The sequence below is a fragment of the Salvelinus fontinalis genome, chromosome 8 (genome assembly GCF_029448725.1).
Source record: "Salvelinus fontinalis isolate EN_2023a chromosome 8, ASM2944872v1, whole genome shotgun sequence".
NCBI classification, from domain to species: domain Eukaryota; kingdom Metazoa; phylum Chordata; class Actinopteri; order Salmoniformes; family Salmonidae; genus Salvelinus; species Salvelinus fontinalis.
In genome coordinates this window covers 9,306,016-9,325,954 of record NC_074672.1, presented here as the reverse complement: position 1 = coordinate 9,325,954, position 19,939 = coordinate 9,306,016, and the positions used below count along the sequence as shown (strand labels likewise).

Genomic DNA, 19,939 nt, shown 5'->3' with positions numbered 1-19,939 from the left:
ATCAGTCAACTAAAGAGTAGCCAGTTTCTGCTCTGCTTGCCTGTCAGCCTGTCAGCCTGCTCTGTGGCGACTGCGGTCGCAAACAAATCAAATTATAACGTAAACAAATCAAATTATATATTATATTTTATATTCTTCAAAGTAGCCACCCTTTGCCTTGATGACAGCTTTGCACACTATCTATTATCTATGGATCTATTCACAAGCTCTACTTCTTCATGTGGACCCACTATCCCCTCCTGCTACATCATGGACCTTAATGGATCTTCAGGACCTGATGTTCAGATATTTTTTAAATGTGTTCTGTATGTTAAAACAAATGTGCTATGAATGTGCATATTCTACTTCATTGTGGAGAGTTGATACTTTGCCAGTGCATTTTCACTACCACAAGATCCCTAGATCTAGTATGTCGAAGCTAAGGAAGACACCATGAAAGGTCCTGTAAACTAAAAGTACAGGTCTTTAGAAATACTGAACACAAATAAACCCACACACTCTGGGACTTTGTTTGAAGAGCTTTAATGTAACCTGATGCGTTCACATAAAGCCGAGTTAGGCTGCGATTGAAGTCAATCGAGGGTGATAGGCATCGCAGATTTGAAAGGCAATTCTCCATTGAGCCGACGTATGCAGCGTTTACTGTGAATGGGATCTTTGTGAACGCCTTTTAAAACCGCAATGCCTATAACCCGCGATCGGATTGAATCACAGCTTTATGGTATGTGAAGCCAAAAACCACTGGAATGGGTTTCAAGACATTGGCTGACAGTGTGAATCTCAACACAAGAACCAAACCGTCAATTCATAGACATAATATGTGAAAAAAAGATTCCTTTTATAAGCATTCATGTTGCATTTTGCATTACTAAGGGCTCTCTCCTCATTTAAAATCACCCGATAGTTAACACTCACTGCACAATCTATACAAATACGTTTGGAGTTTTCTCCCACCTTCTGTAGCCTATAAACATGTAATAACTGCTAAAATACAATCAAAATGATGAATATCCAATATGGCAAACTAAAGTTATTCAAATTAGTTAGCTGTCCTTGGTTGAAATACTGTACATTTGATAATAACAGAACAGGACATTGACAAATGCATAACCTCTTTGACAGGAACACTATGTGTATGTACTATGTGTATCGTTTGCAATCATGACATAGAAATAGAAAAAGTGAACCTCCAAATTCTAGCATATTACTGTAACAAGCTCTTCAGTTGATGTTCATATTACAATGGATGGACATTCAAATCACATCAGTTGCATTATACATCTTCATTGAGATACCATTTACATGAATTTATCTATTCACATATGTTGTTCTAAACACTAACTAAATCCCATGGTACGAAACATTTAGCATTCTCGGTTTGAGGGGAAATATGTTGCTCAAAAGGGAAATGTTAAGTGACACAAGTTAAATGCATATTACGCTGATGGAGATATATAGTTTGACATAGCTTTAGTGGACAGCGACGAATCATAGTTAACATAACATTATAATCAAACACCAAAAAACAAGGATTGTATAATATAAGTCCCAGCATGCTAACTCTTGTCACTGTACAAGACAAGGTCTAACCAACGGGGCCTACAGAGACGCACAACTAACTGTGGCACACAAATACATCCCTAGCTACACTGACAGACATGGCTTTGCAAAGTGAGGGATTGTAAGGCCACACACCAGTCCCCATCTTAACCAGTATAGTTTGGGCCAGAGTCAACCTCACCTCACAGTACAGCAGGCATATCAACTGAACACATATCTACCAGGGAATCATGTTGATCTGTAATATCCTTATACTGTGACTCCACTCTCTGCGGGTATTTCAGGGGGAGTTGGAATATGCAAAAAGATACCTTTCCTATTCACAAGTACACAATAGGACAAGTATAAGCACCTAACAAATGAATACGATAGACTCTCTCAGAAGTGCCTTAAACTATCAGTGACCACTAGGTGGTAGCTCTGAGCCACTCTACAAAAGAGTCAGTTGAATTAATTATTGAATTATTGCTGCATCTTAGTGATTCATTTGGTTTCCATTCCATCTGATACTGTGCAAATACAATTAATAGTAGGATCTACAGTGTTAACTCAAAATTGGCAACGTCAATTGCTGTGGTCAACACATACTGGTGTAAAAAGTGCTTTGCTGTATTCATTTTAATGAACATTTTGAGAGCTGTCATTTGGCATATGGGGATTCCAGTATCCTGCGATGTTTTTCAAGCCACTTTTTAACGATGTCACAACCAGGGGATTATTGACATTGTAATGCTGTGATGTCAGCTCTGACAGAACATGAGTCAGAATCAAAACCATAGAAATCAAATCAGAACCATAGAAATAGAATAGGATTCTATTTCTATGATCAGAACTAAGCCTGGAGCTTCAGGTAGCAACAGGGTTCTAATTCCTAGTTCTAGCCTGAGTTCTCCACTTAATTATAGTAACACAATTAGCAACAAATCCAATAAATCTCATCTCCCTCTCTCTTTCTCCTTTCTTTTCTGACAACCACACACAAAAAAACACAGGACCCCTACTGTCCCACTCCTCAACCTCCCTCCCCTCCACCCTCTGTCTCCCTCTATCTCTGCAGGGGGGCACTGAGACTGGCATTTGTGTTTCAGCAGGGAGTAATGTGCGTCCAGCCTCAGCCCATGCTGGGCAGGATGGTATGATATAGAGCGGGATGAGAGTGACTGGCACTAATGAACATGTGACCTGGGCCCCATACCTGCCCTGTCGACACTCTCCTGGTTCACAACACAGGACCTGCTCCTGCACCAGATCAATCAACAACAAAACAAAAAACAAAATACTGAATGTCAAGTTTGTCAAGGATAACCTCTTCGTTCACCTCCCCACTGACAGTCAACTGTCTGAGCTCGTGTTTTTGAACGTGGTTTGTATAATATGACTCTTTTTTGGGGTATTTAGTTTCAGCAAAGCAAATAAAAGTCAAAGCATACAGATGTCTGATCTTAATTTGACCCATTTCATCCTAGGAGGAAAATAATCCTTAAACAGGATGATTTGAATAGTTGAAGAAATATTTAGAATTGCCACCAGGGGGCAGCTGGAAGCTGTGTTTGTATACAATGTAGTACCGTACCGTACCTACATTGTACACTATAAATAAAAAAGTATGTGGACTTAGTGGATTTGGTTATTTTAGCCACACCCGTTGATGACAGGTGTATGAAATCGAGCACACAGCCATGCAATCTCCATATACAAACACTGTCAGTAGAATGGCCTCCTGTTAGAGTTGCCCGGGTCAACTGTTATTGTGAAGTGGAAATGTTAAGGAGCAACAACGGCTCAGCCACAAAGTGGTAGGCCACACAAGCTCACAGAATGGGACCGCTGAGTGCTGAAGCGCATAACGTGTAAGAAATAGTGCTTCTGTCCTCGGTTGCAACACTCACTCCTGAGTTCCGAACTGCCTCTGGAAGCAACGTCAGCTCAATAACTATATGTCGGCAGCGTCATGAAATGTGTTTCCATGGCCGAGCAGTCGCATACAAGCCTAAGATCACCATACGCAATGCCAAGCATCGGCTGGAGTGGTGTAAAGCTCGTCGTTTTTTGCTCAGGAGCAGTGGAAACGCATTCTCTGGAGTGATGAGTCACGCTTCACCATCTGGCAGTCCGACGAACGAATCTGGGTTTGGCAGATGCCAGGAGAACACTACCTGACCGAATGCATAGTGCCAACTGTAAAGTTTGGTGGAGGAGGAATAATGGTCTGGGGCTGTTTTTTTATACTTCTAGCTAGGCCCCTTAGTTCCAGTGAAGGGAAATCTTAACGCTACAGCATACAATGCCATTCTAGACGGTTCTGTGCTTCCAACTTTGTGGCAGTTTGGGGAAGGCCCTTTCCTGTTTCTGCATGACAATGCCCCCATGCACAAAGCGAGGTCCATACAGAAATGGTTTGTCGAGATTGGTGTGAAAGAACTTGACTGGCCTGCACAGAGACCTGACCTCAACCCCACCGAACACTTTTGGGATGAATTGGAATGCCGACTGTGAGCCAGGCTTAATCACCCAACATCAGTGCCCAACCTCACTAATGCTCTTGGGGCTGAATGGAAGCAAGTCCCTGCAGCAATGCTCAAACATCTAGTGGAAAGCCTTCCCGGAAGAGTGGAGGCTGTTATAGCAGCAAAGGGGGGACCAACTCCATATTAATGGCCATGATTTTGGAATGAGATGTTCGACGAGCAGGTGTCCACATACTTTTGGTCATGCAGTGTACCTTAGACTGCAGTTCCACGGGGCTCTGGTTCAAGCAGCCTATGTAGACTATGTGCAGGTAACCGTGCATCTGGTGTGAATTCTTATGTGAATTATAATAAATGTACATCTTTGTAGGGGGTAGATTTATTTTCCATTAGGGAGATTTTTTTTCCCTCTCTGCTGGTGAGTATTTTTCTCAGCTCATACAGGAGTAATAATAAAGGCCTAGTACATTAATTTGGTGAATTTGCTATTTTATTTGTAAAAATAATAATATATATTATAATATTGGTATTGATTTGTTTTATGTATTTTTTATCAGGGGAAGCTGCAGCACCGTCATCACCCCTACTTTCCACGGATATGCCTTCTAATATCTTCCCCTTTTCAGACCCTGTTCATCTTTTCAATAAAAGCTACAAAATTACAAATGGAGTGGGACTGCCATCGTAAATTTGTCAATTAATTTAGATAGTCTATATCTACATTAGGCCCACAAGTTTATTGCATTTCTTTCAATGTTTTCAAGAAGTAAAACAAATAGTCTGATAATTTACACATCAAAGAAAAGTGTCTCAGCTCAACAAAACCAAAGTCTTTCAAGATATGTTCCCCTCTGGTTGGTATTATCATTGGAACAATGTAATCCTTTTTGAAGACTAAGGGCGATTTATCTATTTGAAAAGAATTCAGTACAATATAAATAACATATTTCCTCGTTTACCACAGCAAATTTACTGTGGCAATTTACCAGACACTTTGTTTGAATAAAAACTAATGTTGGTTTAGCCAATTATTATTTTAGCTGTTTTCTATTTATGTTATCCATTAAATACAACTGTCTTTAAAATAAAAACATCTGGTATGGTCATTTTTTATCAAGATCGGGATAAAATATCCATGGACTGTTCATTTTTGAAATGTGTAAAATCAAGTCATTCAGGGGATTGATCCAGCTAACAACAAACGCTCCCACAACTTTAGAGAATGTTCCCTTAAGTGTCTCATTATGTCATTAACTGAAGTTTTCATAGGAATGTTCCTGTGATTTGCAAGGAGCGTTTCCAAGAGACCATTCCCTTAATGTCAAATAGAACTTGGAACGTGGTTAACATCTTCTCAGAACTTAGGATATGAATGTTCTAGACGTGTTTCAAGGGAAGGTTGCAAGAACATTCATGTGTCCAGTTTTCTCTGGTGTAGAAGAATATTCTATCAACGTCCCACCAAACATACACAGAACATGGTTGCCATGTTCTCAGAATATAAGGTATTTATGTTCAAGACACGTTTCATGGGAACGTTGCAAGAACATTTCTGTGTATCTGTTGTCAGCACGTCGCCTGATGGTCCCAAGCCCATCAAAGGCCCTGATTGGTGAACCACTGATCCACAGCTCTTTTTGTCTGTTGGCAAGGTTAGCTTGCAGACAATGCCTTCAGAAAGTATTCACACACCTTGAATTTTCCACATCTTGTTGTGTTACAGCCTGAATTTAAAATGTATTATATTGAGATGTTTTGTCACTGGCCTACACACAATACCCCACAATGTTAAAGTGGAATTATGTTTTTCGGAATGTTTACAAATTAATAAAAAATGAAAAGCTGAAATGCCTTGAATCAATAAGTATTCAACCCCTTTGTTATGGGAAGCCTAAATCAGCTCAGGAGTACAAATATAATAAGTTGCATGGACTCTCTATGTGTTTAACAAGATTTTTTTAATGGCTACCTCATGTCGGTACCCCACAGATACAGATTATTGTAAGGTCTCTCGGTCGAGCAGTGAATTTCAAACACAAAGACCAGGGAGGTTTTCCAATGCCTCGCAAAGGGCACTTATTGCTAGATGAATAAAAATAAAAAGCAGATATTGAATATCCCTTTGATCATGGAGAAGTTATTAATTACACTTTGGATGGTGTATCAATACACCCAGTCACTGCAAAGATACAGGCGTCCTTCCAAACACAGTTGCCAGAGAGAAAAGAAATCACTCAGGGATTTCACCATGAGGCCAATGGTGACTTTAAAACAGTCAAAGAGTTTAATGACTGTGATAGAAAAACTGAGGATGGGTCAACATCATTGTAGTTACTCCACAATACTAACCTAATTGAAAAGAAGGAAGCTTGTACAGAATACAAATATTCCAAAACATGCCTCCTGTTTGCAACAAGGCACTAAATGAATACTGCAAAAAGTGTAGCAAAGCAATTTGGGGCGAATCCAATACAACACATTAGTGAGTACCACTCTCCATACTTTCAAGCATAGTGGTGGCTGCATCGTGTTATGGGTATGATTTGAATCGTTAAGGACTGGGGAGTTTTTTTGGATATTTTTTTTAAATCGTAATGGAGCTAAGCACAGGCTAAATCCTACAGGAAAACCTGGTTCAGTCTGCTTTCCACCAGACACTGGGAGATGAATTTACCTTTCAGTAGGACAATAACCTAAAACTCAAGGCCAAATCCACACTGGAGTTGCTTACCAAAAAGACAGTGAATGTTCCTGAGTGGCCGAGTTACAGTTTTTACTTGCTTGAAAATTAATGGCAAGAACTGAAAATGGTTGTCTAGCAATGATCAACAACCAACTTGACAGACCTTGAAGAATTTTGAAAAGAATAATGGGCAAATGTTGCACAATCCAGGTGTTGAAAGCTCTTAGAGATTTACCCCCAAAAGACTTACAGCTGTAATCAATGAAAAAAGTGATTCAAAGATGTATTAAATCAAGATATAGTGTTATATTTTTTTTACACTTTGACATTATAGTATTTTATGTAGTTCATTGACAGAAAATGACAATTTAATCCCATTTTGTAACACAACAAATGTGGAAATAGCCAAGGGGTCTGAATACTTTCTGAAAGCACTGTATTGGACATACCTGATTATATTGTGCATGTTCATTTATACAGTAATTATTATCAAACACCTGGGATTTGAACTCACAACCTCTTGGTTCATGGCTTTCAGGTCTTCCTTCTACACCACCATGTAACAGTTAATTTGACTATTCTCTCATCATTGATTTTATTTACTTATTTCAACACTTTAAGGGCACTCTGTATAGTTGTTTAATGTTGGTGGGGCATATTAACCTGTTTTAATGTTTGTTATTTGCTAGAAGGGAGTGGGCCAGAATCAAACTATATTTGCATAGCCCTGACCGCTAGACCACCCCAGGCTACAATTGAACATAATTTTGACAGTTGATTCGTAACCCTCTTTTTCGATAATATGTGACCCGATTCAGGAAACTAAGCGTATGTTGCAAGTCACAACTTCACAGGAGAGCTGTTTGAACGTAAAACATTTTTATTAAACCAAAATGCGTTTTTGGCAGAAATGCCTTCTTGAACATGTGAACTTTCATGTGCCTTAATAACAAACTTGTATGCCATCTGTAAATACAAATAAAATGGTTAAATTACAAGCCTTGTTGGTTAAGCCATATAAAAAGATAGCAATCTTCCCACTAGCCATGATTGGCTGAGATAATGAGTGTGCTTGACATGCCGAGATATGAGTTCGGATTGGTCTGCCATATAGAAGGCTTTGTCTATTTGAGCTGGTCAGTCTGTGTTGGTAATCCTGTCGAACGTGGCTTTTTTGCTTTCCACTTTCTGGAGGATCGAGTTTTGAAACCAGTGGAATTAGAGTATGATAGCTAAAGCGATGTGAAACACCTGTTTCCTGGATTACATCTTCAAACTAAGGGCATTTGTGGCATCATGCATGATGATGTTTATGGGTAAGATAGTCCCGCTAGCTACATTTTCAGATATTACACGTTTCTAATTCTGACAGAAAGTGGTTTCATTTCAAGCTAAAGTGTACTGTTAGCTAGCGTTAGCTGGCTGGCTCCCTAGCTGATGTTAGGTGACGTGACGTGATGTGTGTGATCTTACATATTGTTTACCTAGCTAGGTTAATTGTTTACCTAGGTAGCTAGCTACATGTCTTAAGCTAAAGTGTACAACACCTGTTGAATATGGCCGGTGCCAGTAAACATCTGTAAAAAAGCATAGTAAAATTGTTGCCATCAGAGCTGGTTTGGCTGTTTTCATGTTATCCAGAGGTAAACAAATCATTGGCCAGAGCATCAATTGTCCGCTCTGAACTCAAGGAGATGGGTGGAGCTAAAGCTTAAGAGGGTGTGAATGATGCTGAATGGGTGTAGACAAAGAAGAGCTCTCTCATAAAACACTAAAATGCCATTTTCTCAAGAGTGAGTTTACACGTTTATCAACTTTCAAAGCAGAATTACTTTCCCAGTGTTCCTCAAATGCAGTGTATTATATTCCATTTTGTAGCTCTGAGTCTCAGAAATTCAACTTCTGCTACACAGGATCCAAATCCAGGTGGTGAGTCATACTGTATATATACTATAGATAAAGAAAAATCATGGGCTGTGTTTTTTGTGTGTCTTTTTGGTTTTTAAAATCAGTCGGTCTCTTTCAAGCACCATTGCACTCCGTTTCGTAGGCTACCTCACTATTCTCAATTTCATCTTGTCTTTACATCTGATATTATAGGCCTGTGTGTGCAATTACTTTTGATAGGCTACAGTAAGCTATAGTTTAGGTGTAGCCTAAAGTACGGACACAATTCGGATACACTTGTGTCATAGTGGGGTTTCAGGTGTCTCCGGAAGGTGGTGATTGACTCCGCTGTCCACGACGCCAGGACAGCGGAGTCAATCACCACCTTCCGGAGACACCTGAAACCCCACCTCTTCAAGGAATACCTAGGATAGGATAAAGTAATCCTTCTAACCCCCCCCCCCCCCTTAAAAGATTTAGATGCACTATTGTAAAGTGGCTGTTCCACTGGATGTCATAAGGTGAATGCACCAATTTGTAAGTCGCTCTGGATAAGAGCGTCTGCTAAATGACTTAAGTGTAAGTGATAGTGGAGACCAATATCTATGTTGTGTTATTAAGCTATATAAGATGATGGTTGTTGATGTGTATGGATACATTTGAATTTTGCGGTAATAGGACTTATAGGCCTACAGTAGCAGTAGGACATTTATTCATATTCTGTCTGGTGCTTTTAGCTTTTGAGTGAGTGAGGGATGATGATTTTGATAGCTGGCTATTGTCAGAATGATTTGACTACCCCCACGTGGCGAAAGAAAGACAACTGTGGGTTTTCAGTGAACATATCTAAATCACAAGGCTCATTTGAATGTCCTGATATGCAGGAACATTTTCTGCGACAAAAGAGTGATCAAATTAAGATCCAACATCTGCATGAAGTAGAAAGTCAACATAAACGAAACATATTGTTACATGAGAGCATTTCTTCCTGTCATTCCAGTGGATACCGTAATTCAAGCAGATTTATGTGTATAAAAAGAGTAACCTCATGTAAGAGGGTGTGGGTTTGGAGGTATGGACTGAAAGCAATATGTCAAGTTGTTTATGTGTTTTATCTTCAGTTGATGGCTAAGCTGCTTTGCATATACTGTATATATATACACACTCCAGAAGCTGAAAGTGAAAATCTAATAGTCTTTTTGTTTCTCAGTTTCTTAGATATGTATATTCTACATCAGTAACTTTCACAGTCTGTAACTCCCCCTTCTGCATATGAACTTTGTATTGTGTCACATCATGGCATAGTAAGTTATATTTATTCCTTCTCTTCAGAAGTCACTGTGCTTGTGGGTATTGCATTGGGTGCTATATCTACTCACCCCTATGTGTTCAAATACACAATGTATACATAGACTCATTCTATGTGTGTATGTACTGTACTGTGTTTAGCTACAGCATGTGCTAGGGAGGGGCCACCAACTTGCAATGAGATGGCATATGGTTTGGAGAGATGAGAGAGATGTCAAGTGTATGTGTATGTGCACAACAAATGTGTGTAGACCCAGTTAGGGTGTTGAGAGGTGCTGTCCCACTACAGTGATAGGTGTCAGATATGCCTGTGGAGCTTGGGCAGCTCTGATGAGGAGAGAGCAGGCCGGGGCTCAATGCCTCTGGTCTTCATGAAGCCCAGAAGCTGCTCGGGGATCTCAGCCAGCACGTCTTTGGCCAGCCGGGCCATGCTCAGGACCTGGTTCCCTGACTGGTCCATGTAGTCCCGGAAAGGAACAAACTGTATGGGAGTTGGGGGATGGATGACAACAGGGACAGGACACACTACTGTAGTAGGGTATTGAAAGTATTGAATGTCTGGGAGAATAAACTTCTTGGTCCTACTACTGATCATGAGCATCAAATACACTGAACATAAACGTGAATTTGTTGCTTTAGTCTAATTTGGAGAACCTCAGTTGCATTTCCTTGATTCCTCTGCTGCTTCTCAAACCCCCTTGGATGAGAAGGTCAGACTGCTGACCTTTTCATCCATCCAATGGCTTTTGAGAAGGAGGTGAGGAGAGAGGATGCGAAGGAAACAATGATATGCAATTGAGATACGCACTTGTTGTCTGGCCACAGCCTACCTGCACAATGTCTCTTTCAGCAAAGTGCCCTCTGGAGGACACTCTGACCTCATCTCCATCCAGCTCCTCCATGGCTAGACAGAAACACAACATGTGATAAGCTTTTCAGAACTAGCACTCTGGGGAACAGTTGAAGTCAAAACATCTACAGATACTTGAAGGAAAATGTTATGTGCTACTAGCAGATATTTAAAATCGGACTAATCACTGCTAAGCACTGTGGACCCATTTATGCTGTAAGTGCTTTTGAAAAGAAAGGTCATTCTAAAAGGCTGACAGAATTCAGCTGGCTTATCGAAAATCTCATTGAGGACTCATCTCATTGTGTCTGATACTCAGACAACTCAACCCAGACATAAACAAGTATTCATAACTGCACACAATCCTGCCACACTACAGTGCACAAACTCTTAGATAGACACATCCACACGAATGCACAGATACACACACACACACACACACACACACACACACACACACACACAGGAGTGCAGCAAGAGGAAAATAAACCAGACAACAAGCCTTGAAGCACACATATCAACACACATTTTCAGACATCGCTACTTCTGAAGAGTTTCTCTCCTGAAGTGCCATCAAGCGGTCTGAACTCATGACCTCTGCAATGCCTGACTGACTTCACAGCGTTCGATTGCCTAACCAAGGGGAAAATTCAGCAGAATCGAGCGCAGATGATGCCCAGAGTTACACCTCACTGGGCTGAAACAGAGACTACCCTCCCTCCCTCCCTCCCTCCCTCCCTCCCTCCCTCCCTCCCTCCCTCCCTCCCTCCCTCCCTCCCCCTTAAGGAGTCATTGATCTGAAGAGGGCCTGGATACTTGACACTCTGCAACACTGACTTTCTAAAGGAACACTCAAAGGAGAAATGCCCCTTAAAAATATAATAACAGCTGTGCAGGAGCGACTGTGCTTCTCTATTCTACCTTCAGGGGCGCCACACTCACCGTCAAACTTTGCAGGTCCAACCCCTACGATGATGATGGACATGGGGAGAGCAGCTGCCTGTAGGGAAAGAAAGAGTAATTACAGACAAACAGTAGTAGGCTATGCTTGGTTTGCAGACAGCCCCGATAGTGCACTGTCTGCAGATAAGATGGCCCTGCTGAAGGAGGAACTGTACTGTGTACTCCACTCACGTTGACCACAGCCTCCTTGGTCTGCACCATGTCAGAGATAACTCCGTCTGTGATCATCAACAACACAAAGTACTGAGAGCCATCTGTCACATCCTGTGCAGACCTGAGGGAGCACATGCAAGCGCGCACGCATGCGCACACACACACATACACACACACACACACACACACACACACACACAAGAGCATTAACAAGCAGTGTTAGGAGTGTGTGCCTGAGTGAGATTGAGAGTGAGTGAGTTTATATGTGATGGCAAATGTTTACAGCCTCTCACTAGAGTGATACTGTAATTAAGGACCGTTATCCAGTGAGCCATGACACTTTGACCTCTGGCATTACCCAGTTGGCACCTCTCATCTCAGAACGAGAGGAGCGAACAAAAACAAAAGTGGAAAATGACATTTTTTCCAAATCCTCTTCATTCCAATTTCACCAAGTGAGCCACAGGCACTGTGAGGAATAAAGTGAACAACAAGAGACAGTCGATACATTTCAGGCCCGATGTGTTATTATGCTAGACAAGATCCAAGGCACGTCTCACAGTTGTTTGTCTGAGTCGGCGATGTTCTCCCTGGAGTATCCTTCACCTGGTTTAGGCTCCGAGATTACATTCCTAATAAAGGGAAATAAGATGTTCCACCTGGCTGAGTGTAGCATCGATCCCTGTCTGAGTGAGACCAGAGCTATGACCACTACCCCCCCCCCCCCTGACCGAGGGATTTACTGCGCTCTAATATATCTAAAAGCCAGGGGTGTCAGAGACATATAAAGACCTACGGGATGTTAGACAGGTAACAGTGAGCTGTAAGGGTAGTGGGATGACACGGGGGCTAGTACACATCTCAAAGATCAAAATTGGTTGAAAGATGTCTTTTCAACATCTTTTCAACCCAAAATACATACAGCAGCAGTCAAAAGTTTGGACACATATACTCATTCAAGGGTTTTCCTTTATTTTTACTATTTTCTACATTGTAGAATAATAGTGAAGACATCAACACTATGAAATAACACATATGGAATTATGTAGTAACTAAAAAAGTGTTAAACAAATCATAATATATTTTATATTGAAGATTCTTCAAAGTAGCCACAGTTTTGCACACTCTTGGCATTATCTCAACCAGCTTCACCCGGAATGCTTGTCGAATGGTCTTGAAGGAGTTCCCACATATGCTGAGCACTTGTTGGCTGCTTTTCCTTCACTCTTCGGTCCAACACATCCCAAACCATCTCAATTGGGTTGAGGTCGGTGATTGTGGAGGCCAGGTCATCTGATGCAGCACTCCATCACTCCCCTTCTTGGTCAAATAGCCCTTACACAGCCTGGAGGTGTGTTGGTTCATTGTCTTGTTGAAAAACAAATGATAGTCCCCATTAAGCGCAAACCAGATGGGATGGCGTATCGCTGTAGAATGCTGTGGTAGCCATGCTGGTTAAATCACTGACTGGTTAAATCTCAAATTTGGACTCATCAGACCAATGGACAGATATCCACTGGTCTGATGAGTCCATTGCTTGTGTTTCTTGGCCCAAGCAAGTCTCTTCTTCTTAATGGTGTCCTTTAGTAGTGGTTTCTTTGTAGCAATTCGACCACAAAGGCCTGATTCACGCAGTCTCCTCTGAACAGTTGATGTTGAGATGTGTCTGTTACTTGAACTCTGTGAAGCATTTATTTGGCTTGCAATTTCTGAGGCTGGTAACTCTAATGAACTCCGCAGCAGAGACACCTCTGGGTCTTCCTTTCCTGTGGCGGTCCTCATGAGAGCCAGTTTCATCATAGCGCTTGATGGTTTTTGCGACTGCACTTTAAGAAACTTTCAAAGTTCTTGAAATGTTCCGGATTGACTGACCTCCATGTCTTAAAGTAATGATGGACTGTCGTTTCTCTTCGCTTATTTGAGCTGTTCTTGCCATAATATGGACTTGGTCTTTTACCAAATAGGGCTATCTTCTGTATACCACACCTACCTTGTTACAGCACAACTGATTGGTTCAAACGCATTAAGAATGAAAGAAATTCCACAAATTATCAAGGTACACCAGTTAATTGAAATGCATTCCAGGTGACTACCTCATGAAGCTGTTTGAGGGAATGCCAAGATTGTGCAATGCTGTCATCAAGGCAAAGGGTGGCTGCTTTGAGGAATCTGAAATATAAAATATATTTTGATTTGTTTAACACTTTTTTGGTTACTATTGTGTTATTTCATAGTTTTGATATCTTCACTATTATTCTACAATGTACAAAAACCCTTAAATGAGTACTGTAGGTGTGTACAAACTTTGGACTGGTACTGTATTTTCAACTTCTTGTGCTTATAGGGGTGACTGGTTATTATTCTGGTCACTTTACACAGTTGATAGAATGGCCTTGCAATGCCCTGTTGCACTGTCCTCTTCCCTTTGCAATCACATGGTCAGTAGCCTGAATGCTAAAACCTTTTTTCAAATTGTATTCTTAGCCAGAGCTCACCTGAAATTACAGCCTCCATGATTTGAGTAGCACCAAACACTTCTAAATAACACTCTGGAGAAGACAAATGCTCTCAGCACACGTAGAAACATGCATACTACTCAGAGCAGAAGCCACAGAGGAACATCAGTTGTCCGAAAGACACATTCTCCACACACATTCTCCACATGGTGCTGTTGGCGCTCCTACAATGTGCCCCAATAGACTCATACCGTATCAACCCTCCTCCAGACACTCTGGTCCAAGACAATGTAGCACATTATCTATGCAACAGGAGCGTGTGCTGTATGTAAGGTATGAAGCCTGCCTGTACAGGGAATATTTAGAATGAATAATACGTACACCAGCCATCTGCTCGTAAGAGGGAGAGGATCGCTGCCTAGGGGAGAAAGAGCCTGGCCGAGATAACAGCTTCAAGTACATAGTATAGCCTTGCATCTCAAGGGGCTGTGTGTATGTGTACGTTCTAATCTAGTACAGGGGTTACCAAATGTTTTCACTTGAGGCCCCTCTTCCAGCATTGGGGAAAATCCCGTGCCCCTCCCCTGCGCACGCACCGCGCCTATTTCTATGGGCACAAGCAATGTTCCTGACACAAACTGTTCACACGCCTCTTGTTGGTGGAGAGTATTTTGCATGTTTAAAGCTTATTTCCTGCAATTCTACATATTTTGTCATGGGTTGCAAATAACATTTAGCAGTTTTCCATGTCTAATGTGTATTCATGTGATATTTGAGTGACGAAAAAATACAACAATATCTAAGGGCTAAAAAACAAAATAAAAACGGTTAGCTGACACGGGCTAGTTAATCTGGACATTTCTAACAAGTTATAAATAGCTCTCTAAGGTATGCAATGACTAACATGGCAAAAGGAATTGATGATGCACTACCCAATTTATAAATTGCACCTTGTGCATTCTGCTATTACAACTTTCAAGAGTAAGTTTAAAGCCGGTTTGTCTACCTGCCGCCCATTAGATAGTAGTGTTGCATCTTGCATTCAAATCAAGTCCATTCCTGTATTGTCTACTGAGATCATATTATGAGTATGTAGTGTGTCAGAGGTTTCCAGAGGTCTAGTCCATTGTGGTCTCCTTACCGTGCCACCTGGTTGATGACTGGAGAGAAGTTGGTGGGTCCATAGAGTTGGACCGTCCTGAGGCTCTGGAAGTACGCCTCCAGCACTCCCTCTATCCCCACACAGTTTGGGGTTTCATTGTCACCACTCTGCATGGGACAGGAGGAGATGTCACTATGAAACAGTTGTCAGCCTTAATGTACTTAAAGACATTCAGTTATCAATAACTTTATGGTAAATTGTTTCACTGGTGATCAAAACCTCAACAATCAACCTACCTTTACACATCCACTCCTTTCTACAAGGCCCAGGAAAAGTAAGAGCTAAATGTGTAGCGTAATAACAAAAAAAAATGTAAATAATAAATAACGATATTTTTATAATTAATATGGGACTTCAATATTCAACAGCCACTGGAGAACCAACCAGCCCAGTGTTCACAGTGCTCATGCGTTTGTCGTTTTTTTGTAGTTGTTTGGGAAGTAATGCTGCAGGTCAGATAGACGGAGAGCTCTGTTAGCTTGACAACAGCAGCCAGTAGAGCGGAACCTGTGATTGGGGGAGGCTCCTCAGAAGGAAGTGAGGACGCTGGGAGGCCCCCGCATGCCTGAGAGATAAGACGGCTTCTGAGTGCGTGTGGCCAGCTGTGACCACGGTGATGAGACTCGGCCCCTGCGCAACACCCGCTGTCACTGCTGCACTGAGACAATGAGTGGGCACGTCTACTGCTGGTGTTTGAGATGTGATGGAGTGACGAGAGAACACTCTGCCATCATACGGACAGACAGACAGCAGACACCCTCAGGGGTGACCTTAAGATGTACACTTTTGGAAAATGTGTCAGGAAGCAAATCAGCTTTTTGGTTTGATGAACAGCAACTTTAAAGCAAGGCATGCTTTCTCTGATTATCTATTGTCACAATGTCCTTTTCTTCTGAATCTGAATGATCTGAGATAAACATTTGCCTAAAATAAATGATTTAAGTGGAGGGAAAGTATATGAAGCCAAACAACGGAAAATGACTTGTGTCTGCCAGTTGATTTGAGTGCTTGTTCACTTTTCTCATCATCAGCACATCTCCTCCTCATGGGGGAGAGATTCCCAGAAGCAGCGCTCTACATCCTCAAGCAGATGATCCCCTTCTCTCTCCCCCTCCCTTCCTGATTGAGGGTTGGATTCAAAAGTCTCAAATCAAACAGGCTGCATCATCACTGTGACAACTACAGAAACACAGCAGGGGGGAGGGAAAGGTGTTCTTTCTCTCTCCCTCTCTCTCTCTGTCTCTCTCCATCTCTCCGTCTCTCTCTCTGTCTCTCTCTCCGTCTCTCTCTCTCCGAGTCTTGCTGATTGGGAGAGCTTATCACTAAGCAGGATAAGACACACATTCTTACTCCAGAAACCCATCTTTTGATGAATAACAAATAAACAAAGAGAAAGAAGAATGCCTTCATTCTGAGTAGTCAATAGCTTGGTTATTGAAGGTACACACTTGCTTTTTTCTTGCACAGCTGTGTGTTTGATATTCAAGTGCTGGGTGAGTCACAGGCTTCTCTAGCTCTCAGAAGGTTCACCGAAGCAAGGTTAACCGATAACAAGCCTCCCTGCCGACTGGCCTTGTCCACACCAACCCGTAATGTGCAGCATTACACAAAATCCTGCTCTAATACAATGCATTCGGGAAAGTATTCAGACCACTTGACTTTTTACACATTTTGTTAAGTTACAGCCTTATTCTAAAATGTATTAAATATACACTACTGTTCAAAAGTTTGGGGTCAATTAGAAATATTCCTTGTTATTGAAAGAAAAGCAAAAAAATGTGTCCATTGAAATAACATCAAATTGATCAGAAATACAATGTAGTCATTGTTAAAGTTGCAAATGACTATTGTAGGCTCCTGTGTCCCTCATCACTCCTGTGTCCCAATGGCACATTGTGTTAGCTAATCCAAGTTTGTAATAATGAATTATAATTGATCATTAGAAAACCCTTTTGCAATTATTTTAGCATAGCTGAAAACGGTTGTCCTGATTAAAGAAGCAATAAAACTGTCCTTCTTTAGACTAGTTGAGTATCTGGAGCATCAGCATTTGTGGGTTCGATTATAGACTCAAAATGTCCAGAAACAAATAACTTTCTTCTGAAACTCATCAGTCTATTCTTGTTCTGAGAAATGAAGGCTATTTCATACGAGAAATCACTCCATTTCACTCCATTTTGCAAAGCATGCCATACCCTGTGGACGGCGCTTAATTGGAGCCAATTTTCTTCTACAACAGGACAATGACCCAAAGCACAGCTCTAAACTATGCAATAACTATTTAGGGAAGAAGCAGTCAGCTGGTATTCTGTCTATAATGGAGTGGCCAGCACAGTCACCAGATCTCAACCCTATTGAGCTGTTGTAGGAGCAGCTTGACCATATGGTACGTAAGAAGTGCACATCAAGCCAATCTAACTTGTGGGGGGTGCTTCAGGAAGCATGGGGAGAAATCTCTTCAGATTACCTCAACAAATTGACAACTAGAATGCCAACGGTCTGCAAGGCTGTAATTGCTGCAAATTGAGTATTCTTTGACGAAAGCAAGTTTGAAGGACACAACTGTTCTTTCAATAAAAATCATTATTTATAACCTTGTCAATGTCTTGACTATATTTCCTATTCATTTTGCAACTCATTTCATGTATTTCTTCATGGAGAACAAGGACATTTCTAAGTGACCCCAAACTTTTGAACGGTAATGTATATTTTTTCCTCATCAATCTACACACAATGCCTCATGATGACAAAGCGAAAACCAGGATTTAAGAATATTTTGCAAATTTATAAATTCAGATCCTTCGCTATGAGACTCGAAATTGAGCTCAGGTGCATCCTGTTTCCATTGATCATCCTTGATATGTTTCTACAACTTGAAGTAAATAAAATTGATTGGACATGATTTGGAAAGACACAGACCTGTCTATATAAGGTCCCACAGTTGACAGTGCATGTTAGAGCAAAAACAAAGCCCAGAGGTGGATGGAATTGTCTGTAGAGCTCCGAGACAGGATTGTGTCGAGGCACAGATCTGAGGAAGGGTATCAAAAAATGTCTGCAGCATTGAAGGTCCCCAAGAACACAGTGGCCTCCATCATTCTTAAATGGAAGACGTTTGGAACCACCAAGACTCTTCCTAGAGCTGGCTGCCTGGCCAAACTGAGCAATCGGGGGAGAAGGGCCTTGGTCAGGGAGGTGAGCTGACAGAGCTCCAGAGTTCCTCTGTGGAGATGGGAGAACCTTCCAGTTGGACAACCATCCCTGCAGCACTCCACCAATCAAGCCTTTATTGTAGAGTGGGCAGACGGAGTGCTGTCCACATCACCAACAAACTATCATGGTCCAAACACACCAAGACAGTCGCGAAAAGGGCACGACAACACCTTTTCCCCCTCAGTAGACTGAAAAGATTTGGCATGGGTCCCCAGATCCTCAAAAAGTTTTACAGCTGCACCATCGAGAGCATCCTGACCGGTTGCATCAACGCCTGGTGTGGCAACTGCTCGGCATTTGACCGCAAGGCGCTGCAGAGGGTAGTGCGTACGGCCCAGTACATCACTGGGGCCAAGCTCCTACCATCTAGGACCTATATAATAGGCGGTGTCAGAGGAAAGACCAAAAAATTGCCAGAGACTTCAGTCACCCAAGTCATAGACTGTTTTCTCTGCTACCGCATGGCAAGTGGTACCGGAGCGCCAAGTCTAGGACCAAAAGGCTCCTTAACAGCTTGTACCCCCAAGCCATAAGACTGCTGAACAATTAATCAAATGGCCACCGGACTATTTACATTGACACCCCCCCATTCTTTTGTACACTGCTGCTACTCTCTGTTTATTATCTATGCATAGTCACTTCACCCCTACCTACATGTTCAACTTACCTTGACTAACCTGTACCCCTGCACATTGACTCGGTACCGGTACCCCTTGTATTTAGCCTCGTTATTGTTATTTTATTGTGTTACTTTTTAATTATTTTTTACTTTAGTTTATTTGGTAAATATTTTTTAACTCTTCTTGAACTGCACTATTGATTAAGGGTGTGTAAGTAAGCATTTCATGGTAATTGAATTTGGCACATGTGACAAAAAGTTTTATTTTATTTTATTTGTTAGTGGCAGACCACAGCGTGGCTCAACCTCAGGCCTGTTAGATTCAGTTGGACGCATTAAGTGATGCTATGTTTCTGTAATTTTGGTTGTTGTTGGTACAACGTGTTGGAAGATTTTGTTTCTCCCACTAGGTCCAATAGCCATCGTTCACCACTGCTGGTCTGATGAGACAGTGGATTGAGATGGAAGAGTAAATAGGTATTTCGCCGTCATAGCCTTAGCCGATGGTAAGAGGTGGAATAGACACTGGCTGGAACACGGTTTTAACCAATCAGCATCCAGGATTAGACCCAGCCATTGTATAATTGAATTCATAGACTTCACTGTAGCACTGCTAT

General features: G+C 41.6%; 1 protein-coding gene across 1 annotated transcript in view; it reads right to left on the bottom strand.

The window, feature by feature from the left end:
• Positions 1–506: 506 nt before the first annotated feature.
• Positions 507–19,939, bottom strand: part of LOC129860487 (copine-9-like) — a 90,417-nt gene continuing 70,984 nt past the window's right edge. The window contains exons 16-20 of the mRNA XM_055930900.1: positions 15,470–15,597; positions 11,891–11,993; positions 11,699–11,756; positions 10,737–10,810; positions 507–10,387 (exon numbers count right to left, since the gene is read on the bottom strand). Of these exons, the coding sequence (XP_055786875.1) occupies positions 10,205–10,387; positions 10,737–10,810; positions 11,699–11,756; positions 11,891–11,993; positions 15,470–15,597 (546 nt within the window). The 3' untranslated portion in view covers positions 507–10,204. The remainder of the gene's footprint in view (positions 10,388–10,736; positions 10,811–11,698; positions 11,757–11,890; positions 11,994–15,469; positions 15,598–19,939) is intronic.